The sequence below is a fragment of the Heliangelus exortis genome, chromosome 2 (genome assembly GCF_036169615.1).
Source record: "Heliangelus exortis chromosome 2, bHelExo1.hap1, whole genome shotgun sequence".
Classification (NCBI taxonomy): Eukaryota; Metazoa; Chordata; class Aves; order Apodiformes; family Trochilidae; genus Heliangelus; species Heliangelus exortis.
In genome coordinates, this window is record NC_092423.1 from 25,713,065 (window position 1) to 25,737,349 (window position 24,285).

At 52.6% G+C, this 24,285-nt stretch overlaps 2 protein-coding genes across 2 annotated transcripts; one reads left to right on the forward strand and one right to left on the reverse strand.

Moving 5' to 3' along the window:
• Positions 1–2,708: 2,708 nt before the first annotated feature.
• On the forward strand, positions 2,709–6,435 carry DLX6 (distal-less homeobox 6). Its single transcript, XM_071738664.1, has 3 exons — positions 2,709–3,179; positions 4,139–4,332; positions 6,093–6,435. The coding sequence occupies exons 1-3, from the start codon at positions 2,819–2,821 to the stop codon at positions 6,342–6,344; spliced, it is 807 nt and encodes a 268-aa protein (XP_071594765.1). The 5' UTR covers positions 2,709–2,818; the 3' UTR covers positions 6,345–6,435.
• An 8,739-nt stretch (positions 6,436–15,174) lies between these two features.
• DLX5 (distal-less homeobox 5) lies at positions 15,175–17,916 on the reverse strand. Its single transcript, XM_071735282.1, has 3 exons — positions 17,447–17,916; positions 16,114–16,298; positions 15,175–15,875 (listed from the first exon to the last, which is right to left on the reverse strand). Exons 1-3 carry the CDS (start codon positions 17,799–17,801, stop codon positions 15,543–15,545), a joined length of 873 nt encoding a protein of 290 aa, XP_071591383.1. The 5' UTR covers positions 17,802–17,916; the 3' UTR covers positions 15,175–15,542.
• Between the last annotated feature and the right edge of the window lie 6,369 nt (positions 17,917–24,285).

The window sequence follows — 24,285 nt, forward strand, 5'->3', positions numbered from 1 at the left end:
CTTTTTCACTTCACGTTGCCTGAGTCAGATGCCTTATTCTCCTCTCTAAGGCAGCATCTATGTATTATTTCAAACTGATCTCTCTTGCCCAACTTTCCCCTTTTCCCAGATTATGAGGCACGAATTATTTCGAAATAAGAAAGCACCGTGTAGCAAACACTCCCCAGCCCATTTTCTGCCACCTTTTGTTATGCATGTTCTTGCTGCTGGAGAAAATGCTAGTATGTGCACCTGCGAAAAACCTCGTTCATGATGTTAACAGCAAGCTGGAGGGTATAAAGCAATAAAACTGCCAAATGTACCTGTTCCTATTGAGTACATTACCTACACCTATGAATAAAGACTCTCAGTAGGAATTCCTTCTCTTCCCCCTTCTCTGTATTTTTATTCATTGTAGATTTGTAAACGCCTGGATCGGGTTACCCTTTTGCGTGTTAAAGTGGAACTCTTGTTAAAGCAGGAGAACAAGACAAGACACTTACAACTGCATTCAGAGTTACTGAACCGGCTCCAAAGGCTCAAGAACTGAAACAACGATGAGAGGGGATAAAGGGGCATAAAACATCCCAGACGCGCAGGAAAAAAAGATCCCCCAGCCCCAATCCTCCTAAAATAAGTCAGCTGAATTATAAGCTCCGAAAGTCTGTGGGTTATCATCCGTCACCGATCGAGCACCGCTTCGCATCCCCCTGTCCCTCCCCCCCTCCGTGGACAGTGCGGTGCTCAAACAGGGGGCTCGCATCCCCCGGCTTCCCAGAGCTCATGACACAGCTGGGGAAAAGCAAACCCCAAAAATAAATGAAGAGCGGGGGGAAGAAATCTCAGAGTGAAAAATAAAACCCCTCTAAATAATTCCAAAGAAGACGCGTTAAGGGGAAAAAAATGGAAAAGAAAAAAAAGAAAAAATCCTAAACCAACCCAAAACCAAGCAGCCAACCAAAACAACAGTAAAAGCCAAAACAACAACAACCAAACTACCAAACTGCAAAATCTAGAAACCAATCCCCAGGCTGTGAGAGGCAGTGTCACGACCTGTGCTGGGTCTGGGGATGTCTCTGGGCTGTGCGGGGTTTTGCGAGCGGCGGCAGCTGGTGCCGGTGTTGGTTTTCAAAGCCCGAAGCCTTCAGACCGTGTCCCCATCTAGAGCAACTTTCGGATTTCTCTAGGCTTAGCGAGTTCCGCCGGGTCCTTCCTACCTCAGTCCTCTCCGGTGGGGTCTGCCTCTGGAGCTCATGTTTAGCTGGACGCGAGGAGATTTAAGCGAAGGAAAGGGGTAAAAAAAGAGAGGGAGTGAGAGAGAGAGGGGAGAGAGAGGAGAGGGGAGAGAGAGATCTTCCGCCGTGCTGGATCAAACTTAATATCTTTCCCCAGTCCATCTTTGAAAGAGAAGTGGTAATACCACCTGGATGTTCGGATATAAATCCCCTTGCAAATAATAAATGGATTAATAATAACAAGGTATGAAGTTCTTTTTATAGAAAAAATGAGAGAATTGAAACTAAATGCGGCAGTTAGACAACCATTTTGATAAGAGGATAATTGAGGCGACACTGGTGTATAATTAGAGGATAATTTATGCTATATCCACTTTTATTCCACCTCCCAAAATAAACCCAGTCCATAATCATTACAGGCAAATTGTTCTGAATTTTATAGCAGCAATTTGAACAAAGTACTGCAGTTAATCATGGGAGATTTTTGTGTATTCCTGATTAGAAGTCTAATTGCCTCCTTCCAGAAAGTAAAAATAACTGTAAAACGACTCTATTTTTATCATTAACAATGTTGACAATAAAATAAAATCAACTGGAATTGTAATCTAAAGACAAATTTAGGGCGCAGGCACTTTTATTTTTTTCCTTGGGTCGTTTATATCCTAATCAAGCTTTTGCCAAAACCGCCAACCGCACGTAGCCATTTGCATATATTTGAAAGCGATTACGGGAGCTGATGCTTTCAGCGGGGAAAAATGCGCTGCGCGTCTCTTCGCCGCAGCGAAAATACCGCGCAAAGGGGGGGGTGCGTGTGTGTGTGTGTGTGGAATGGAGGGGGTCATGTGGTGGGGGCATGCGTGATAAGGGCGGGGGGGGGGGGGTGTAAGGAAGGAGGGGGGTGGAGGTAGGTGCTCCCCTTTCCCCCACCCGCGGCTCCGCGCCTCTCGCGCGGGTGGGGAAAATGGGGGGGGGGGGGGGGCAGGGGAGGGGGTGGGGGCGGGCAGCGCGCGCGCTGCCGGCACGGCGGGGCGGTGACGTCATGGGGTTGAGTGACCAATGAGGGAGGCGCTGCCCTCCGGAGACGAAGCATTCGACTTGTGCGCGTCCCTGCCCTTCAAGTCGAAGAGCCGGAGCCCCAACTTTCCCCGGCTCCCACCTTAAACCCCCACCCCCCAACACGCCCGGCCCTCCCCGCCCTTCCTCCCCTCCTCCTTCCCCCCCAAAAAAACACCCACCCCACGCGCCGGGGGGATGAAGGGAAAGAGCGGCGCAAAAAAGCGGCGGGAGTAGCCCGCCCTCCCCCTCCACACACCGCCCTCCCCTTCCTCCCCTCCCTCAGTGAACGAGGCCCCTCGCACAACGGCTCCTTGGAGAGGAGGGGGGGGGAAGGAAAAAAAAAAAAGCGGAAAAGAAAAAAAAAAGAAAAAAAAAAAAAAAGGAGGAAAAAAAAAAAAAAAAAAAAAAAAGAAAAGAAATTAAATTAAATCACCGCCGCCTCTCCAGCGGTGCCGCGGCGGGTAAGGGGAGCGGCGGTGGCTGGGCAGAGAGGAGGCAGAGCGCGGGGGGCGAGCCGGGGAGCGCCGCGCTCTCCCTCCCAAACTTTGATGATGACCATGACTACGATGGCTGACGGGCTGGACGCGCAAGACTCCTCCAAATCCGCCTTCATGGAGTTCGGGCAGCAGCAGCCACCGCCACCACAGCCGCCGCCGCCTCCCCACTCCCAGCAGAGCTCGCCGGCCATGGCCGGCGCCCACTACCCGCTGCACTGCCTGCACTCCGCCGCCGGCTCGCACCCGCACCACCAGCATCACCACCACAGCTCGCCCTACTCCGGCACCGCCGGCTCCTACAACCACCGCTCGCTGGCCGCATATCCCTACGTGAGCCACTCGCAGCATAGCCCTTACCTCCAGTCCTACCACAACAGCAGCGCGGCCAGCCAGACGCGGGCAGACGATGCAGGTGAGCCGGCACCGCTTCCCTAACCCGCCGCCACCCTCCCTCCGTTCCCGGGCCTCTCCCTGGCCACCCCCGGGCATCTGCATCACTACCCACGCCGTGGCCCTCGCTCCCGCCGAGGGAGATGCTGGCCCTGTGGTGCGCGGGAATGCGGGGAAAGAAGGAGGGGTTGATTCTTCCCGCAGCTCCTCCGCGGGCCTACAGCTCCGGTACCGGGCGGAGGGGCCGCCGCGCTCCCCCCTCCGGTACCGCGGCGCTGGGCACCGGCGCCTCCCCGCTCGGCCGGCGGTCAGGGAGCTGCGCCGGGCACTCCTTTGTTACGGTGGGACCGGCTTCAGGCAAAATTCCTGCTAACACCTGAGGAGTGAAAGTTTCCAGGCGAGCGGGTCGCATTCCGCTCGGGGGCCGTCTGATTTATGGGCTTTTTTGGTTTTTGGGGTTTTTTTTTGCAAGGAGCTGCTCATTTTTACGTATTCATCCGGAGGGGCACGAGGGGGGAGACGGGGGGGCGAGAGGGGGGGAGAACGGGGGGAGAAAAGCATTGTTAAAAGTCTCGGCCGGGTGATTCACTGACCACCAAACTGGCGACGCGAAGTCAATTAGCTGAGTAAAACCTGGATGGCCCTGGAACCAGGCATCCCCCCACGGAGCCAGCGTTGCACTCTATTTGATTTTTATATAAATATATACATATATTATGAGTCGTCCCCCTCCCCCGCTCCCCCAGGGAAAGGCATCGTGCCCACTGTGCCCGGGCAGTTTTTTTTTCCTCCCAGCAGCTGCCAAGCATCAGCGTGTGTCGCGGCGTGGCTTTAAGGAGCCGGAGCCTGTGTATACCGCGGTGGTGTTGGACCGGCGTCGGGGCAGGGTACTGCTGGCTTTGGAGAAGCCGTGGCAGCCAAAGCGCTCGCATTTAAACAGCTAAGGAGGGTGATGTTTCAGCTATGTTATTTTGCTTGCAGATCAGCAAAAAACCACAGTGATTGAAAACGGTGAAATCAGATTCAATGGAAAAGGCAAAAAAATTCGGAAGCCTCGAACCATTTACTCTAGTCTACAACTCCAGGCTTTAAATCATCGCTTTCAGCAGACTCAGTATCTGGCGCTTCCAGAGAGAGCTGAACTGGCAGCTTCATTAGGACTGACCCAGACACAGGTAATTACTGGGAATCACAAATCGCTGAAATCCTGCGCGTGCAATAAAGGCCAAGCACAGTGCGATGCTCCCTAGGCGTTTTGGCCTCTATACGGGAAACGGTAGAAAAGGTAACGCACACGTTCCCCATCTATCTGTGACAGGACTTAATCTAATGCACGACAGAGACCGGTCTGCCGCAGAAAGAGACGAACGCTCCCTTCCCTCAGCCATCTGGCGAGCAAACTCTCCCTTTTGATGCCACACAAAACATTTCAAAATTGCCTGTATTTTCGGATAATTCCAGCACCGAGACGCAATTGCCCAATTGTGAAAAGGAGAACAAAAGAAACACAAGGAATCTCTGGGCCTGAGGTAGAGCTAAAAGCAAAGCAAAGCTGCCGCGTAGCAACCTATAGCTAGAGAGGAAGCAGGAACACGTTAGGAAATACCTGTAAAATCAATAGTTAATTCATCCTGGATGACTAACGCAAATGCAGTGGTTACCCTTGGGCAAAATGTACGAAAGGTGATAATAGATCTGAAGATCAAAGCCAGCCGTGTACAAAATTATAGCAGGTTAAGCCATAGTTAAGTGTGGTTGGAGTAGCTGTGCCATTCTGCTAATTTAAGCTTGAAAGACACATGAGGCATTACAGGCTTTCCAGGCTGGGGTTTGCGGAGAAGTGCATGGTTAGATGAGATCAATTCGGGTAAAATGTAATCATGTGAATTTATGAGCTTAACAAATAACTTCAGGATTTTATCACTGTCACTGGTAATAGTCGCTTCCAGCCAGAGATTTTTAAATACTCAGCAAACATTAATCATGGGAATAGACCTGATGGCTGTACAAATGCGATCTAGTATCCTTAGCATGCATGTTCTGTCTCTTCTTTGCTGTCTTGTCTTCTCTCTGGCACGCATAGACTTTTACGGGCCCTATCCTGAGCATTCAGCCAGACTAACACCCCTGCTTATTCCTAACATTACATCTGCAAAGTCTGCAAGGTTAAATATGCATGTGGGAGTTGTTTTATTTATTGGTTTGATTTTGAGAGATGTGTGTGTGTACGTCATATACATATATAATGCCTATAGTATTTTGAACTGCCACAGTGAGCCCGATCCTTGCACAATTCCTTGAGCGCAGAGTTCTTCCTTGGGAGTTCTGATGAATTAGGAGCAGGATGAGACCCAAAGCAATCCTGATAGCCAATTACTCTCTGAGAAAGATATTTTTCCTTTTTAAAAAAACAGCTTTAAAAATAAAGCTACAGTCCGGGTTCCATTGTGGGTCCTACCCCATCACATCAGCAAGGACTGCTTGATCGTGCATGTTTTTGGATGCAGTTTCCCTGTGAGATGCCCTTTGTCTATTGGCTCCTGTCTCCTGGCACAAAATCATATGATTGCCCGTGTTTGACAACAGTTAGCCCAAATGATCAAATGACCTCCAAAATACCGAATGAGGCATGAAAGCAGAAGAGCTGACAGCGTATATTCGGTTCCAGTTCAATCAATTTGGCCTGCCCAGGGAAAACAATATTCCTGGTAAAATCTTGCATCCCTTTTGCTTTCCAGCTCCTCTTTGCCTCTCCTGTTCTCTCCAGCTTCACCCAGACCCCGAGAGCAGCCCTAGCTACCCCTCCTTCACTATCCCCAACTCCACACTCGACTGGCATGAGCTCTCCAGACCTTCTCCAGAGCAAAAACCATGTCCCTCGGGGTCTCCCCTACCGTGCCCTGGGTGCTAATATCTTCTGCTTTTTGGTTTACAGGTGAAGATCTGGTTTCAGAACAAGCGCTCCAAATTCAAGAAGCTGCTGAAGCAGGGCAGCAACCCTCACGAGAGCGACCCTCTGCCCGGCTCTGCTGCCCTCTCCCCTCGCTCTCCGGCTCTGCCTCCAGTCTGGGACGTTTCGGCTTCTGCCAAGGGAGTCAATATGCCTCCCAACAGCTACATGCCTGGCTATTCTCACTGGTATTCTTCTCCACATCAAGACACAATGCAGAGACCACAAATGATGTGAATTGTCCAAGAGAAATAATATCCCAAGAACGCCTCGTCTCGACATGGCAAAAAGTTCCCCTGCTTTGCCAAGCCGTGCCAGCTAACAGGCTCTGTGTGAACTTGTAGATGCGGCAAAGAGACAGTGGCTTCTTTTTTTTTTTTTTTTTTTTTTTTTTTTTTTTTTTTAGTAACCTCAGCGATTGATCTTGAACAGAAAGACACAATTTTCATTCTGGCGCACAGAAGACACTTCTCTTTAGGATATTTTCCTTCGGACTCCAAGGCACCAGCCGCTTTCTCTGTGGAGTATAAGTCAAAACAAACTTTTTACAGACCTTGCCCACAAGAAGAACCTGAATCTACCGTGGCAGCCGTTTTTACTTGTTTAATGAGCTAAAGACATTACATGATGAAAGAGAGACTAGTCAAAACTCCTTCATTTTTATTCACCTAATCTGGTCTGGGGAAAAGAATTAAAAGAGAGAAGAAGGGATTAAAAAAAATATAAAATTAAAAAAAAAAAAAAAAAAAAAAAAAAAGAAGAAGAAAAGAAAAAGAAAAAAATAAAAGAAGAGGGGGGATAAAGGAGAACTGGTTGAAAAATGAAAATATACTGTAAGATTAGAACATTACCACGAAGCAAACCTGCATGCTTTCTCAAAATGCAATGGGCTGCGGCTCCGAAGAAACCACCGTCTCTCCCGCGAAGAGCCCCCTAACCCGCACCCGCACACACCCGCACACAGCCGGACAGACTCCCGGAGACGAGCAGGAAAGACAGAACGAGGGATCTGCGGCAAGACCCGCCGCCGCGGTCCGGGAAGGAAAGTTCAGCGCTGCCTGACGGCAGCGTCACCCCCGGAGCGAGAGGGACCTTTCCCCCGAGCAACCTTTCTGTATATATTGTTGAATTTTAGTTGTACATATACTTTGTATGTTTTTGTCTTCTTTCATATATAGAGTAAAAGCCACAAAACTCCCGCCTGGCTCGCATTTTCTCCGCCTTAGAGAATGCCCACCTCCTCCCAAACTGCACCCCCCCACACTTCGAGTTCAGCCCGGGACAGCTGGACGCTGTCCCCTCGGGTGCCTGCACGCACGGACACAGCTACCTGAACATGCATCTGCCAGCAAAGACAGAAAAGTTGGGGTGGAGGGGGGGGGAGAGAAAGAGGGGTGGAGGGGTAGCTGGTGGCTTGGTTAATCTTAAGGCTACGACTAAGACAGGAGATACAGCGACCGCAAAGATAAGCCTGGAAGAAGTTTCTAGTCACCCGGCTATTTCTGCTTCGATTTCACTGTTCCGCTGCTCAGCTGAACTGAGCTTTCTCGCCGAGGCAAAGCTCAGAGCCCAGCCTTTCTTCCCAAAGGTCGGAGAGTCCAAATTATTAAGAAAGGAGGCGCCCTCCTTTGTTTTTAAAGAGCAGACAATGCAAGCTGAGGAATGTTTTGCAAAGCTCTGAGAGGTGCCCAGGCACACAACACGCTGTCCAGCCAGCTCCAGACTCACCAGCTTGTGGAAAACACAGCAACTACTGACAATGAAAAGCCCTTTCCTCATCCAAGCTGGGTGCCCCATACTGCGAGAATTAATGGCTAGAGACCTGGGCATCCTTCAAATTATGAACCTTGAAACCACTGAGCCATTTATCAGAAGTCAATAGAGATCCTCAGAGTGCTCCATATAATGACAGCTACATACAGTCGTGCAAAAGGACAGTCACTATAATTAGACACAAAGCAAAGACTACTTACCAATACACCAGTTTTTTGGGGGGTGTTTTTTTGTTTTGTTTTTTTTTTGAGCAACTTCCACGCTCAGTCAGTCTTCAGAGTGGTTTAAAACCGATCAGTCTTGTCATTTTCTACCATTCGTATTGTTACATTAGGAAAAATGTTTTCTTTTCTTTTTTTCCCCTTCCCACTGTGAAACTTTGGGTTCAGAGCTCCCCAGGATCAATTCTGAACAAAGCCTCCAGCTGCAGTGCCATCCAATTTGAAGCAGACATTGGGGACAATTTAAGGTTTTTATCCACAAGAAGGTTTTTTTCCATTCTCTTAAATGCAGCCATAATTAGAGTAATTTTTCATGTAGCCCGCTGATTACAGCGTTTTTACCGTCAAAGATAATTACCTGTAATTTTCTTCCACTTTTAATACTAAAAAGCCATCTTTATTTAGATTCAGGAACAGGAAAGGCGAAACAAAAGAGGAAAATTATTCTGTTATTCATACACAAATTGCAGAGACGTAGGGCCTAAAATTGAAAATTAACCAAAATTATAATGCTGAAAAGAATGGAAGAGGCTTCAGAAGTACAGCTGGTAGTGGGGCTCACTGAATTATTCAAATGACACTGGAGAGAAAGCTACCATACATTTAAACCAATATCACTCGTGTGTGTGTGTGCATCCTTCAGAAAAACGTGCTGTACATCCCCCGAGCTGGCCCTTTGCGGGCTCACCCTCGCCCCCGCAGAAGGGCGATGGGTGCCCAGGTGAGCGAGTCCCGAGCCCAGGGAGCCCAGCCCAGCCCCGCCGAGCCCGACTTGCCAGGTCCCGGCCCCCGCCCCCCCGGCCCCCGCAGCTGACTTAACCCTTTCGTTACAGCCCCCGAGTGGGGACGGCGGCGGGCGGTCACTCCCCTCCCTGTTCCCCTGCTCTGGCGTGCTCGAGGGGGCAGGAGAGGGGGGCTCTCTGATTTCCGTGGGCTTTCGGGGGGCTCGTCCTCAACTGCACGCCCCGCCAGTGCTGGCGTGGGTGCCGACACGGAAAGCATCCCTCTGCACCATGCCCTTCTCCCCACGAGTGATCTCTCAGGTAGGCTTAAATAAAAAGCAGGCAACAAGCAAGCAAGCACGCCAGCCAGCAAATAAATTATGATAATGAAAAAACCCCAACTAACTAAAAAAAAAACCAAAAAAACCCAAAACAACACAACACCAAAACAAAACAAAAACAACAAAAAGCCCCACCCGATGACTGGAGGGAGTGAGAGAAGGTGCAGGAGGCTGGCCTTCCCGAAAGCGGGGTGGGGGCGAACGGCAGCAGCCATGGCAGCTCCCGCTCCCACCCGTGCGGCCGCCGCCCCGGGAGACTCCTGTGAGACAGCGTCATCTATGGATGGAGCGGGGCAGTTCCCCCCCGTAGCAGACCGACCTGCCGGGCCGCCGCCACCGCCACCGCGGCCACCCTGGGGTCGCCGGGCTCTGCCGCCCCGGGTCTGCAGGCACAGGGACCGCGGAAAGGCGCGATGCCACCGCCCCGCTGCGGGAACGGGCGTCCGGGACTGTCCCCGGGGCTCGCATGAATTCTCCGCTGGTTTCCGAGCTCCACGCCACCCCTCCAGGACCTCCCCCGCCGCATCCTCGGCACCACCCGCTGCCCCCGACAGCACCGGTTGGAAAAGGGGGCACGGAGCTGTCAGGGGCCGGCCCGGTGAGGAAAACCACCGGCGCACGAACGACCGCGAAAGGGCTGGAACGAGACAACTGGAGCGTGCCTGGAAAGGAAAGGCGCGAAGCAGTCACAAAGCGACCCCAAACCCAAATGAGCCCCAAAACTTACCCCCTGTGACAATCTGCTAAGCAATGATCGGGGTCTAGAAATCTATACTGAACAGAAGCAGTGGAGAATATTTTTCTGAGTCTCAGGGCAGAAGCTCTTTCTCTAGATTCTTGGTTGAGTGAGCACATCCAGGTGTGAAATTGTTTGCACACCCCAGCACCTCTTATATTGCCAGCAAAATTAGCTGTTATTACTGTCACTGTTTAGTGATGGTTAGCTTGATAAAAAAAACTGCTGTAATCAAGACCTGGCGCATCTTTGCAAATTACAGATAATTGTAAACGTCCAGATTATGATAATAGCATCCTAATCCAGCCTGCAATATAATTATTACAGAGTGTTACATCTGAAACTGTCCAGTAGGGCTAATTCAGCCATTATTTAGACCCTATTTTTGCACTGCAAATGGGTTGCTGAGTTGAAAATGTACGATTGTAATTTCACAGGGCACTCAATGAGTAATGGTATAGGGAGAGAAAAATACAAAAGTGAAATGTGAACAGTAGCGATCAAATCAAACTCTGAAGGACAAAAGACTGTTTGATTCATAGGGAATGAGAAGAGCGGGAATTAAGAAAATAGCAAATCAGTGGTCTGCAGCGTTACGTGTCCAAATCTCAACGAGTGCGAGACTGATGTGCAGGCAGGGGCTGATGCTTCGGGCTCCCGCCTGCATCAATCCGCCTCTCGGCTCGGCTCTTCCCAGCAGTCCCTCCCCGGTACTCGGAGGATGCCCGGGCTCCCCACCCATCCCCAAAAGCGTTGTCTCCCTTGTCGTGTGCCTCCTCCCAGGTGACTGAACGTCACTTTCGGGCAAGAAGCCTTGGGAGCCTCGTAACCAGGCGGAGGAGAGTGAGGGGGTGTGAGATGCAGGATGCGGGACACTGGGGTTAGGCACCCTCAGCGAGAACCTGCGGCGCCCGCGGCCTTCTGCGCTCCCACATACCCGCTGGACCAGTCGTCAGGGGTCCTTAAGGAAATTATCACAGAACCGACTCAATTGTAATTAATTAAACAAAAGAGCCTGGCTAACAGGACTACCTGCAGCTAGTGAGGTTAACTCATTGGGCTAGTTCGCTTTCGACTCCTGATTAGCTTTCATTAACCCTGGCCACGATATACACAAACCTGTTTCATTTTTAATGGGCCAAATCATCAAAGCGCGGTTGTTGCCCCGCCGGCAGGTACCGGCAGGGTTCGGATGCGAGAGGAGGGGCAGCAGCCTGAGGGAGAGGTGCCGGCCCCGGCCCTTGCTGGCTTCCCCCGGCTGCAGCCGCGCCAGGCAGCCCGCAGCCTTCCTCTGCTCTCTTTTCTCCACGGGAATTAATAAAAATAATGTGAAGAAAGGGAAAGGAAAGCTCGGTGGATACTGCGAGGCTAAAGACCCATAAAACGCGTTATATGGTGCATATAGAGGAGACTGTAAAGATTTCCTGGGATGGAGGGCCAGCTCCGCGGTCAGGCAGACGATGCCGCTGCAGAGCATGGAGTCAGTTCAGGATCCGGCCCGGCGAGGCTCTCTGATCCCTGATGCACAGCCCAAGCTGAGGTTTAGGCAACCTCTCCGCGACTGCCGAGGGGCAGGCAGCAGCGGGAGGAGGGCAAGGAGCCATCCCCAAGCTCCTTCCTCCCTGCCAAGTGCTGAATCAGTCGCAGCTTCTGGCCGGCCCCGGCTCCCCGGACCTCACCTAGAGGCAAGAAAGGAGGCGAGGAGGCCTGGGAGGGGTCGTGTCCGTGCTAGGGTGTTCACGCAGACACCCGGGGCGTTGGTGCGTGTCGGGATTTATCGGGTGTTTATAAGCCTTTGCTTATCCCCCCAAACCGCATGTAAGAAGACGCATTGCTGAACAAAGAGCAGAAACGTTTAATTGATGTAACACAGATTCTCCCTAAAAACAAACAAACAAAAAACCCCAAACAAACAAACAAACAAACAAGAACAATAGAGAGAGTGAAATGGAGGCTTAGCGTAAACTCCGCGGTTCCTATTTTCACGGCTCTTGCCTAAGCTATAAAACAGGTTATTGCGTTACTGCAGGCAGCCTCTCGAACAACCGAAAGCAAGAAATGGGGCTTCTCCCCCCTCGCCCCGACTTTCCTGAAGCCATAGATCTCCTTTCCGTAATCCATAACAGAACCACCTAAAGTATGTCAGTCGTCCAAATTGCGTGGTACTGAAATCTTTAATCGGTGCCACATGCGCGATGCATGTTTGGGATACAACGCTGCTGGCGGCGGAGCGGGCAGCGCCCGCAGGCCCGCGCAAGGCAGAGCGCGCTGCGGAGGAAGGAATTTCTGGGGGAGACCGGTGGGAGCGAGAGGGCGACAGAAAATCCTGACGAGCGGGCGGCCTTGACACGGTGACAGGTTGGAGGAGGTGGGTTTTTTTTGTTTATTTTTGGGTTTTTTTTCTTTTTGGGTTTTGTTTGGGTTTTTGGGTTTTTTTGTTTTCTTCCCCTGGGAGGAAAGGGAGGGAAACTGAGGGCGAGAAGGCAACGCTCTCCCGGACGGACACTCGCCCTATCCGAGCGATGCGAAGATGTCTGGGCAGGGAGCAGAGGAGGACGCTTCGGGGGACGGAGGAAGGTGTTCTCCGGTGTCCGTAGCTGGAGGTGGTGGGCAGTCAAGGGCGTCTGTGTCAGGGGGTGTGAGCCCCATCCTGGGGCGAGGGCATTTAGACTGGGGGGCGGAGGGAGTCTGCTGTGGGTGGGAGAGCCCCAGGGGTGCTGGCTGTGTCAGGAGCTCAAGAGCTGAGGCAGCTGGGGCTTCAGGCGACTCTGTGTGTGTGCCTGTGTGTCTTGTCTGTGTATGTGTCAGGCCCTGTGGCTCAGCCCTGGAGCCGCTCGGCACCCACAGGAATGTGGCTCCTTTCGGCTCCCCGAGCTGCCCCAGCTCCACATGCAAGTGGCCGCCAGGAAAAGAGAAGGGAGGGAAAAAGGCGGGGGTAGGGAAAAAAAAAAAAAAAAAGGGCCCCGAGCCAGCAATCCACCGAACTCAAACCCAGCGTCAGACAAAGGACAGTTCATCCCATCCCTTTCCCGAAGAGGCAAGGGGGGAGGCCCGGACAAGCCAAGACCCCTCCGGCCCCGCCATAGCCCCGAGGGTGTGCCCGGGCGGGGAGAGGCGCCGAGGTGTGCCTGCCTGTGTGTACAGGGACAGGGGGCACAGGAGCACCCCCCCGCCCGGGGCTCTCACGAAGAGGCGGGCGGCTCTAGATCTCGGGTGTTCATTGGGGCCGGGGTCCTGCGACGATGAGCCCCGGCGAGGGGCATTTCCTAACCGGGTTTACCCTCTCCGGGGAAAGTGTGCCAGGCTCTCCTAGACCTGCGCAACACCACCCTGATCTTGGAGGAGGAGAAATTAAGCAAGCAAGAGGGACCAGCATGGAAACCGAGCCGGGCTGTCTCGGAGCAGGGAGCCGTGCCAGAGCCCAGACTGCTCGGCCAAGCCGGCAGAGTGAATTCCTATCCTTGCCCCGCATCCTGCCTGCCGGCATCCCGCCTCCTCGGAGCTGTTCCTGCGCTGTCCGCCCGAGCTTCCCTGGCCCCTGCAGGTTACCGCAACCAAACAGGCCCGCGGCATCCCCTCAAAGAAAGGGGTGGATGAACCAACCTGGGAAATAGAATTCCACCTTTTGTGTCCAAGCCTTTCTGCAAAGGGGAGACCTCGGGAAGGGTATAATCTTTAATTGCAGGTTGAAAAAAAAAAAGAAAAAGTTTGTCTGGAGGTAAACGAGAAAAAGAACGGAAGAAAATTAAAAAGCCAGGGCTTTGTTTGTTTGTTTGTTTGTTTGTTTTGCACAGGGTGGAAGTTAGCAGAAGAGACAAAGCCGAGCTTTTCGGCAGCCCCACAGTCCGGGAAAGTCCTTGAAGCCTGGCAAGTGAAACAAGCAGGAGCCCGTTCCTAGAGCCGCTGAGAGGAGGCGAGGGGTGGCGGGGCAGCGGCGGCAGGGTGGCCAGATACCCGGCAGCGGGCAGGGGTGTGCAGCCGGCGGCCCCCGCCGCCCTGTCTCCGGCACCCACGCACCGCTCCCCGGCGTGCAGGGAGAAGCTTTACCGAACAAACTGGTCTATTGTACTGCAAGCCATTTACCAACCCCCAAACCTGTTACAAAACAGCAACTCCGGGTTTCTTTCTTGGGGGAGAAACACACGCACGCTCCCGCACAGGAGCTAAACATGGCAGGCGGGAGCGGAGGCAGAAGAAAGGAGGGGGAGGGCAGCGGGGAGGAAAACTGGAGACAGGTAAGTGCGCCCCAGGCCAGGAGCGTGCCTTTTCAGGCCTCCTCTCCCGGCCCTACCAGCCCTCTCCCTGCCATCCTCGGGTGACAGGAGGTAATTTTCTATCTCGGGGATCCTTCAGGAGACGCCTTTGTCACAGTCACCCCTTCCGCCTTACCTCGCACGGCCATGAATTCCCTGCGTAGCTTCCAGGTCACCACCTGACAGCTTGGGGGGGTGGGAGGAGTGGAGGGTCTGCGGGAATGTGCGCCTCCGTGGCGGTCCACCGGGAAAACCCGGTGCCTCTGCCGGGAGCGAGGCCCACGCTCGGTGCCACGCACCAGGCCGGTGCTCCGTACCCGTGGGCAGCGCCAGGACCCTGCTGGTGCCGTGACCCCGGCCGCGCCCCGGTGCACCGGGAAGCGCTAGTGATGGCTGCGCCGCCGGCTTTTTTCCCCCTAAATCATGTAGATAGGCATTAAAAAAAAAAAAAAAAAAAATTACCTCCGCGAAGTCCCTCCTTCAGCCGGAGCCGCCGCAGGCTTTCACCAGGAGCAAGGGGAGCGGGCCCCCCATTTTATCCTTTTTCTCATATTTAGTGACTCCCTTTGACGGAAACGTAATTTGTATAATTAGCCGAGCGCACACGGGCGACTGATGGGCACTGAGTGTGCAGCTCTCGACGCTAATTGCTCTCAGGAAAGGATTCAGAGAGGCTTAAGGCGAGAGATTTGTATTCTAGAGTCAGGATGGGCAGCTTTCTCTTCAGCTTTTATCACTGATAAAAGTGATTAAAAAGCGATAAGGTGTACGAGGTTTTGGAAAAGCCTCTTTTCCAGCGGGGAAGGAGCATCACCGCCCCTCGGTTTGCCCGTGGGGACCTACAATGGTCAGATCTTGCCAACATGGATGGGCTGTGGTGACCCATCCCGGCCTGGTGAACGAATGTGAATGTCCAGGATCGGGCCCGTAAAAAAAATCCTCACTCACTCTCTGCAAGCAAATTGGCATTGTTATTATTTTTTTCCTTCTTATTAGGAGAAGAAGGGGTAATTTAAAAACATTTCTTGTGGTCGAAATAATTTTATTTTATTCAGAATATACAGTTTAATTCCTCTATCTACAATTATTTACAGGGTTAAAATAACATTGAAAAAAAGTCTCTGGAAAAGTTGAGGTCATAGATTTCAAGGCACCATTGATAGTGTCCACAGCTGAGCCAAAAAATGTCCGTATTGTATAAAAAAGGGTTTCCTTTGAAATGCAATAAGTTACATGCATAAGCTTTACACATTTTAATTTTTGTGTTTGTTTCTTTTCCCTTTAAAAAATTCCCCATATGCATTCCTTTCGTTATTATTCCTTAACAGTAAAACATGGGAGTCCAAGGAACAAAAAAAAAAAAAAAAAAAAAAAAAAAAAGGTCAGACTCTAATAAATTGTCCCAGAGGCCAGCGCTAACGGGTGCTGTAGGGAGCCGTGGGGTTGGAGGTGGGAGTTGATGGAGTTGGCAGCAGGGTACCAGGAACCGGAGGTCTCCAGGTAGCTGGATGCAGGGGACGGGTTGGAGTTTGGAGGGTGAGCGTGTGCGTGGCCGTGGTGGCTGAGGGAGCGGGACGAGCCTTGAGGTTCCCAAACCGCAGGCGACTGTGGAGAGTTGCAGGCCATGGGGTCGCTGGAGCTGGGGCTGTGCTCCGGAGGCATCTCCCCGTTCTTCATGATCTTCTTGATCTTGGATCTTTTATTCTGAAACCAAATTTTCACCTGGGAGGAAAGGAGAGGAGAGGAAAGGGGGAAGGGGGAGGGAAACCGACACCATTAATGCCCGCCTGGCAAAGCGGAGATCCGCGCCTGCGAGGGACCCACTCCCCGCCACCCTCCCGGCCCCTCCGCGGGGCCCTTCCCGAAGTGCCGGGGGGAACCCGGCACTCTGCGCCCCGCTGGGCCGAGCCAGGCTGGGCCGGGGCTGACCTAGTAGAACCGAGCGGAGAGAGCGCGGTACCTGTGTCTGCGTGAGCCCCAGGGAGGCGGCCAGCTCTGCCCGCTCGGGCAGGGCGAGGTACTGGGTCTTCTGAAACCTCCTTTGCAACGCCGCCAGCTGAAAGCTGGAATAAATAGTCCGGGGTTTGCGCACTTTCTTTGGTTTGCCGTTCACCATCCTCACCTCGGGCTCCGCCACCTCCTTCTCTGCACGGACGCGAGAGAGACACAGACGTAGACGTTAAGGCATGGGACACGGCTCCGCTCTGCGCCGCGCAGCCTGCGCCGCGGGCGGTAGCGTCCCGCCCGCAGGCCGGGCAGGGCAGATCAGCGGCGCCGTCCCGACGAGCCCCTGTGGCTCCCCCGAGGCTCCCGCCGGCGGCGGCGGCCCCGCGCACCCTCCGCCGGCTCCCCGCAGCGAGTCAGGAGGCCCCGCTCTCTCCTCGCCGGGGCTCGGCCACCCCCGGCCCTCCTCCGCCTACCGCGACCGCCCCGGGCATCCTCCGCGGAGGGCGGCAGCACCGAGCGCGCAGAGCTGCGCGGGCGGGAGAGCGGGGCATGCGCGCCTGCCGCGGGAATTAGGATTAGTGGTGTCCTGCTGGGAAGAGGCCGGCCCGGAGCAGAAACCTACTCAGGGCACCGACCGCTTCCCCCGCACACCCGCGCCTCCCCCCCGCCGCCGGCGGAGTGTACCCAAGAGCTGCCGCGGCCACACTCGTCCCCGCCAAGCCCTAGCCGCGGCGCTTGGATACAGACTGGCTTTATCCCCCCCCGTCCTCTCTTTTTTTTTTCTCTTTATTCCCTCCCATCCAATAACTTAAAAGAAGTAAATAGCGCTAAAACCTCGTCTCTTTCTGGTAAAAAAGCCTCCCGGCTTCTCAGACCCTCCACGGATGGCCTCCCCCTCTTCCAGTCTCCTCCCCCGCCCCTCAAGCACAGGGAAACTTTCTTTGCCACCGCGAACCTGAGTTTGAGACGCGCAACAACAGTCGGCAATTTTTTCCCCTCTTCCTGCAGGGAGAAGGAGGAGGGAGGCAGCCGTGGGGGCCCGAGGGCAGTTGACCGACGTTTGATAATCAAAACACTAGTCCTAGGATTTGTGTTTTAGATCGTGCGGGCTGGTCAACTGGTCAGGAAAATTAGCTCCAGCTTTCCAGCTTTCTCTCTTTCTTTTTTTTTTTTTTTTTTTTAGCTGTCTTTAATTTTTTTCCCCGCTTTTTTTTTTTTTTTTTTAATTATTTCTCCTCGTGGTTTGGGGAAAGCTGCATCCCCACGCTCCACGGGACAGGCTCTGCCAGGGCGCCCTCTCCCAGCCCTCCCAGCCTCCCCGCACTCCCCCGGACCCCGTCTCTCACCTGGCTGGCTGGCGGAACTCTGTACGCGGTTGTAAGCCCCGCTGTACTGGTGGTAGGGACTGGCGTAACTGTAGTCTGCATAGGCTTTGGCAGGATAGTTCCCAGCAGATCCATTCATGCCGTGGTACTGATACTGATAAGGGTTGAGCGCTTTGCCGTAAGAAGCCGAGGTAGGCGAGCAGTAGCCGTGCGGGGCTCCCCCCGCCGGGCTGTAGTAGTCGGAATCCGTAGCCGAGGACTCGGGTAAAGTGGGAGATTCCTGGGACGGGTGGTGCATGGCTGCGGCCGTCTGGAAAGGAGCTTGAAAGTCGCCGGATCTGATGTTGGGGACCCTTCTGTCAAATACTCCTGTCATAGCTCGGAGCCGACGGCTGTCTGGGGCTGGCTGCTGGGGCTGCTCGGGTCTAAGCAGACATGTCTGGGGGAGGAGGCTGCGGCGCGGTGTCTGTCTCCGGCAGACTGCTGGCTGGGGCGCAGCATAGGCTTGGTTAAATCCTTAATTGCGCTCTTACGCACAGCAGGGTGGATCGGGTTCCATTGGCCAGAGCAATCGGGAGCAGCGACACCCTAACTCGTCCAACTAGTTTAGCACAACAAAGCTTTGGCTTAAAAAAAAAAAAAAAAAAAAAAAAAAAGTAAAAAAAAAAGTAAAAAAAAAAGTCCCATTCAAGCTCTTTTAAAGAGAATACCAACAGCAATCTCCCAGCCGGAGCGTCGCGATCGTGAGTTTTCCAGCTTCCCCCTCTGAGCCACCCCATCAAACTGCAAGGGGGCTCGTCCAGCCCCACCGCCCCGCGTGTGCATAGCCCGGTGCCCCCGCACCTCCCACCGGCAGGGCTGCGCAGCCACGCCGCTCCGGTTTACCGTCCGGTCCATTTTGGCTACATTGATGGCTTGGGAGCCACACACCGGGCGCTCCCGGTTCCCTGCGCGATCCCTGATCTGGTGGCGATAACTAGTAGCGTCGAACCGGGGTATTTACACTCGGATTGACCTCTCTCCCCCTTGGGGGTACACTGTCCGGGATCTCTACGTTAAATAAAGTAAATCACACTATTCTCTGCCCACCCCACCTCCTCTTCCCTCCCCGCAATAAATAAATAAAAAACAAACGACCCCCCCCAACCAACAACAACAAACCAAAACCCAAATCACACAAATCCCAAAACAAACCAAAACACCAAAACAAAAAAACGCTTGATTTTTTGTTACATCATTTCCTGCATCGAAGACCCTTGCACGACCCGGAGCCAGGGGGGAGCCTCCCGGAGGGACGCCCTGCCATGGGGGAGCTGGTAGCAGCATTCTGGCCTAGGGGTACCCACTTCCCGGGTGTTCCAAAAGGTGACCTGGCTGTGGCACGATGCTCGTGTCTCCGCAGAGCCAGTAACCCTCCTAGTGGGCCCGTGGCCACTCTGCCCCCCGCGTGGCCTTACCGCCCTGTGGGGATGCTCATCATAGGGTCCGGCTCCAGTCCATGGTCAGATGCCCGTCACCCGTGGGCACGACCACTGAGAGGTCGCAGAAGGGCTACTCTACATGGAGGCCATCGCAAGAACCCACTTCCTGAGTGACCTGACCTCAGGAGCGGCTGGCATTGTGCAGGAGTGCCCACCCCCACCCATGCAGCACCCCACTAGCAGCACCCTTCTTTGCCAGCACCTGTTTTTCCGCGGCTGCTAGCGCGCCCGGGTACCGTGCGATGGGCTCGGCTGATGGGCCGGGTCGAGCCACAAGCTGGTGATGCCCGTCTCTGTTGATTTTACAGCATTGCAAAAATGGATCAGATTTTACTAGACACTAAGGAAAACAAATAAAAGGTTCTTTTCAGTGTCCTGGAGTTGTAGATTTTTCTGAAGTTGTTTACTCTCCAGATTTAGCCTGTTTGCTCACCAAAGATCTTCTAGCCAGCTGGGTAACACTTGTAACACAGCCGTGCATGTTGTACTTGAACTTATTGTTTCCTTTGGAAATGTCCACAGCTCATATAAAATCACATTAAACAAATCCCTAAGCATTTAATTATACGAATCACTTACTTAAATCCATTGGAAATCTCTTTCTCCCGTCTTTATTTTTTTCTAAGGAGAGGAACCGGAGAGGGATATATGTTTACGACTGGGGAGAGGGGAAGTAAGTTTATTAAAGACCCCAATTTGCATCCAGTTGGAAGGGACGGTAGCGATTTTAAAGACATGAGGGGGAGAAAGTGGGGGGGAGCCCATTTGTGTCATAAATTCCAGGGCACTGCACTTCAACACGTCCGGGCAGGAAGGTGCCTTTTGGAGGAAAAAACCAGGAGCGGACCCGGGCGCTGGTATCGCACCCAACCCCGGCAGAGTCCAGAGCCGCGGCGGGTCCCTGGCAAGCTGTCCTGACAAGTTATTTTTGCAGCTCTCCGGGGAAATCTGTATCGGTTTCCTGCAGCAGAGAAAGTTTGCTCTCGTTTTATGCAGAGGCAAGGCAGGAAGAAAAAAAAAAAAAGGGAAAAAAAAAAAAAAAAAAAAAAAAAGAGACAGAAATCCACCAGATACAACCGCAAACCCCCCAAGCTGATTTTTTTGAAGGCATCCGCAGCCGTTGCAGTTCTTGTGAGGATTACCGAGCCGAAGGCATATAAATCCGCCTGTTTGCGGGTTTCCCGTCCCCCGTCTTCCCAGCCCGAACCCGATTTTCTTGACTTTCTGCTGTTTTTTTCCCCCAGCGGTTTTTATTTAACACATCCGGTGGGGAGCGAGCGTTTCAGAGGGAGCCGGAGTCTGTTTTCTATTTCACAATACGGTCATTGTTTACGGGCACATGCCCGCCACGACGGCTGAGCGGCCGCCCAGGGCCTCCGTGTCCAGCCCCGGCCTTTTCGGGCCCGAACCCAGCTCACCCGCCGACGCGGGGGGGGGGTGGGGGGCCGTGGTCACCGCCGGTCCCGGCGCGGGGGCGCCGCGACCGCGGCCACGTCGGAAGCGCGCAGCGACGGTGCCTGTGGCAAGAGCGCCACGCCGTGGCCGCGCCGGCGAAGCGCAGCCGCGTTACCTGCCCCCCACCCCGCCCCGCCAGCTCGTCCCGTCCCGTCCCGTCCCGTCCCGTCCCGTCCCGTCCCGTCCCGTCCCGTCACCCCCGCCGGGGCCAGACTGAGAGGCGGCGGCGGCCGCGGAGCCGGGCGGCCCCGCCAGCGCTGGCCCCGCAGGGCACAGCGAGCGGGGCGCGGGAGCCGCCGGGCCGGCGGCCGCTGCCGGACAACGCTGCGATTGTTCCCGCCCGCGCCGGGGACCTGCGGCGGAGGCAGCGCTGTGGCCCCCGACCGAGCCCCGCGGCGGCACGGACCGCTCTGTGTCCCCGGCTGCCGCCCTGCCCCGGTCCGGATCGGGAGCGTCCCCCGGTCCGAGCCATCGGCGCTAGGCCTGTCTGCAGAGCGGGGGTTTTTGCAGGGGGCTCTCTGTCCTCTCCCGCTCGGCAGGGCTTTGTTTCCAACTAACAAGCGAAATATTTCGGATGAAGCCTCTCAGACTTTTGGATGAAATCGTGCAATTGTTCAGAGAAAATCCTTCACTTTCTGGATAAAATATTCTCGTTTGGGCATCGAGTTTTTGGTGGAAACTCTATTTCCATGGAAATTGCTGGCAGGGAATGAAAGGAATTTTTTTCCTTTCTTTAAAAAAAACTCCAACAAAACAACACAACAAAACTCAAACAGCTCTCCACAGTGGAAACATGGTTTAACTCTTGTTTGACAGCATCAGGAAATGGTGATTTCCAAACATCTTCAACAACTGAGGGCTTTCCTCATTCTTCAGCTCATCATTTTAGGCTTGGGACTTCTTTACCTAGGGAGTGTTTTCAGAATGAAGAGGCAAAGGGACTGAAAATCCTTGTGTTCTTGCCCTGGGCAAAAAGAAAATAAATTACATTTTCTTCAAAGTAAAAATCTTGTCATGTTCTGTGTGGGTAGAAACGAGAGGGAATCCAGTGGTGACAGCTGGAGAACTACCTAGAAGGATATTCAAAGGGCAGTGATAAAAGGATAAAAAATGCAAGAAAGGATTTTGGAAAAAAAAACCCAAACAAACAATTGGGAGCAAGGGAGGAGAAATAAGCCTGACAGATAACCCAGGAAAAGACTCTAGGAATTTTTGGACAGGTGTCCATAGCTTTCTGCTGAGCCCACCAGCTCGAGGTACACTTGGCTCAGGGAAAGGAAAATTTGCATTCCTTCACCCAGGCATGGTGTGCTCTGCTTTGGAGAACTTAGGTCACTCCAAAAAAAAAAAAAAAAAAAAAAAAAGAGGTCAACATTCATGTTCATGAAAACATGTGTGACCTTGGGATGGAAGCCTACCTGGTCTCTTAAACACTGTGGTAGGCTTGTTTTTGCTTTCCATCCTGCAGTGTTTACTAGGCTCTGGTTGTCTCCCATCCCTGGAAGAGCTTTTTCTCTTCCAGTAACTTGCATGTGCCCAGGAAAAACTGGGCCTCTAGTTAATGAAGTGAACCTGTCACTTCGGCATTTCCACCCTGATGGACTCACTGTTGGGTTGGCCGCAGCCTGGGCTCTGCTGGTCTGGCTCTCCTGGCCTCTCAATTGCACTGTGCATAAAAACCATGACGTACAAGGTTAAGAATTATAATTTGCCTTTTAGGGCAGATCGTGGCTGTCTCTTTTACTTGCCAAAGGGCTGACACGAGGAGCTTACACTTGTGCCTCTTTCCCCCAGATTCCGCAGACATGATTGAAAGGAGGGGCCTGCACTAATGTATTTACTTGCCTGGAGATGCAAGGGTCCTACCTGCAGCCCCCCTTCCTTCCTCAATTGGGGTGCACCTGCCAAGGTCACTGAGGGGTTGCTTAATTCTTGCTGAATCACAACCTTCCCAAGGCAAGGTGTTGCCTGGCAGTCACAGTCCAGCCATGGACTGCCCCTTCAGAATGGGAAATTTTTAGTGAACTTACCCATTCCCTTCCCTCCTGGAGCTCTGTTTGCATGAGCTCATGAGGCAGACGGGGAACCTGTGTTGTTCTTTGATTCAAGGGCTCAGTGTGGATGTGACTACCTTCATAAAAAAGAAGACCTGCTCTGGGATGGGCGGGATGTTCAAGGAAAACATCATCCACGTGTTTCTTCCCTTTTTCAGCTCCTGAACTTCCATTATGCTGCAACACCAGCTTTTCTCAGAGATCATGGACCAGACCATCAGAAAACCCATTTTCTCCCGACTGAGTTTTTCTTCTGTCTCTCTTCTCCCTGGGTAGCTGGGCTTTGTTATGTATGTGCTTTGACTGATGTGATGCCCAGTGTTTTCCAAGAAAGACAAGACACAATTGGATGGAACCATTTTAAGACCAATGGTTTGCTGCTTGCTCATGGCTCCCCACACTGTTGCCTGAGGTTTCCACAAAAGATGTTTGAGCACAGAGCCCCATAGGCAAAGCTGCTGCTGAAGATGCTGCTTTGATGCAGACATGAGCCAGCTCCACCAGAGAGCTGGGTGTAAAAGCTGTCTTTGCCAGAAACACTGAGAAAAATATTTGCACTATCTGCCCTTGCAGCTTGGCTGTGGAGGCCACTGCTGTTGCAGCTGTGGTGGTGCCAGCATGCAGGGAAGGGCCTCTGACCAAGAGCAGAGAAAGAAAGGACCTCAGCTGTGGCAGCAGGAGGGGCAGGAGGGAATGACTTCAGGAAACCCAGTATCCTGGATGAGTGGGCAGCTGGGCTGGATGACTGTAATGATCTTTTCAGGCCTTAAAATTTATTACTGTAGCTTTTAGCTCTGAGTAGCCAAAGGCAGTTGCTCCTCAAGGAAGAGGGTTGATTAATCTCCAGTAGGGCCGTTCACTCTGCTTTTTCTCTCCCGCCTGTCACATCTCCTTCAGCTGTAACTCACTTCTCAGCCTTTCAGATAGGAGCAGGGTCGCTGCCTCTCTGCGGGACTTCAGATGTGAGATAAATCCCTTTGCATCCCAATGCCGCAGGAATGCTTTCCCAGATCTCTGACATCCCTGTTAAAAGATGACCGGTCAAAGAATTTGAGGCACTGCTCTTCAAGCCCTTTGGTGTGTTTTCAGCAGAGCAGAGCCAGGCAGGGCTGCTGGTGGAGGGGCTTGAGGAAGCCAGCCTGCAGGGGCCCTCTTGTGCAACTCAGATTTTCCCCAACAAACCTTGAGAATTAACTTTGGAGTTTTCCTTTTGCTCTTTTAATAATGACCTAGTAGGTCATTATCCTACAGAGGGCAGCCAAACTTTTATGATTTAGATCTTGAAGGATTTGTGGATGACAGCAGTGTTAGGACAAACTCTCCAAAACTCCTTTTTAGCTGACAGTAAGTTTAGTGTAAGGTTCACATGCCTTTGCAATCAGCTTGGCTCAGGCAATATTAAAGCACACAAATCAGTGCAGAAATGAAACACAGCAATTAGGCTGCTGGAGCAGTGAATACAAGAAATGACATTCAACAAGAGGCCAGGACATCTTGCAGGTTAAATATCAAAATAGTAAAGGCACATCTCTTGCTATGTGATTCTGCCTGTGTTATTTATGTTACATGGGCTGTCTGTCTTCCCTATTAATATCATCAATGTGTACTCACCAACAGTATATACACTAGCTAACAGTAGATAGAGGCTATAAAATGACTTAATAATGTGTCTGTCATGAAACCCACTTCAGTTCCTCAGTTATATCTTAGTCTTATTATTACTATTTTTAAAATAAATATATACTAGGCTTTCCCCGTGCTTGCAATTACAGGGCTACATTATTTTATTTTCTGCTTTAGTCTTTATATCCTTCAATAAAATGTATGTTGCCATAATTCAGACTTGGTCTCCTAAAAGTTTCCTGTGCAG

Excerpts from the sequence above, each read along its gene's own strand:
- DLX6 (XM_071738664.1), top strand. The coding sequence starts at position 2,819 with ATGATGACCATGACTACGATGGCTGACGGGCTGGACGCGCAAGACTCC. Across the intron at positions 3,180-4,138 it reads GACGCGGGCAGACGATGCAG|ATCAGCAAAAAACCACAGTG; the intron begins GTGAGCCGGCAC and ends TTTTGCTTGCAG. Across the intron at positions 4,333-6,092 it reads TAGGACTGACCCAGACACAG|GTGAAGATCTGGTTTCAGAA; the intron begins GTAATTACTGGG and ends TTTGGTTTACAG.
- DLX5 (XM_071735282.1), bottom strand. The coding sequence starts at position 17,801 with ATGACAGGAGTATTTGACAGAAGGGTCCCCAACATCAGATCCGGCGAC. Across the intron at positions 16,299-17,446 it reads GAGTTCCGCCAGCCAGCCAG|AGAAGGAGGTGGCGGAGCCC; the intron begins GTGAGAGACGGG and ends GCGTCCGTGCAG. Across the intron at positions 15,876-16,113 it reads TGGGGCTCACGCAGACACAG|GTGAAAATTTGGTTTCAGAA; the intron begins GTACCGCGCTCT and ends CTTTCCTCCCAG.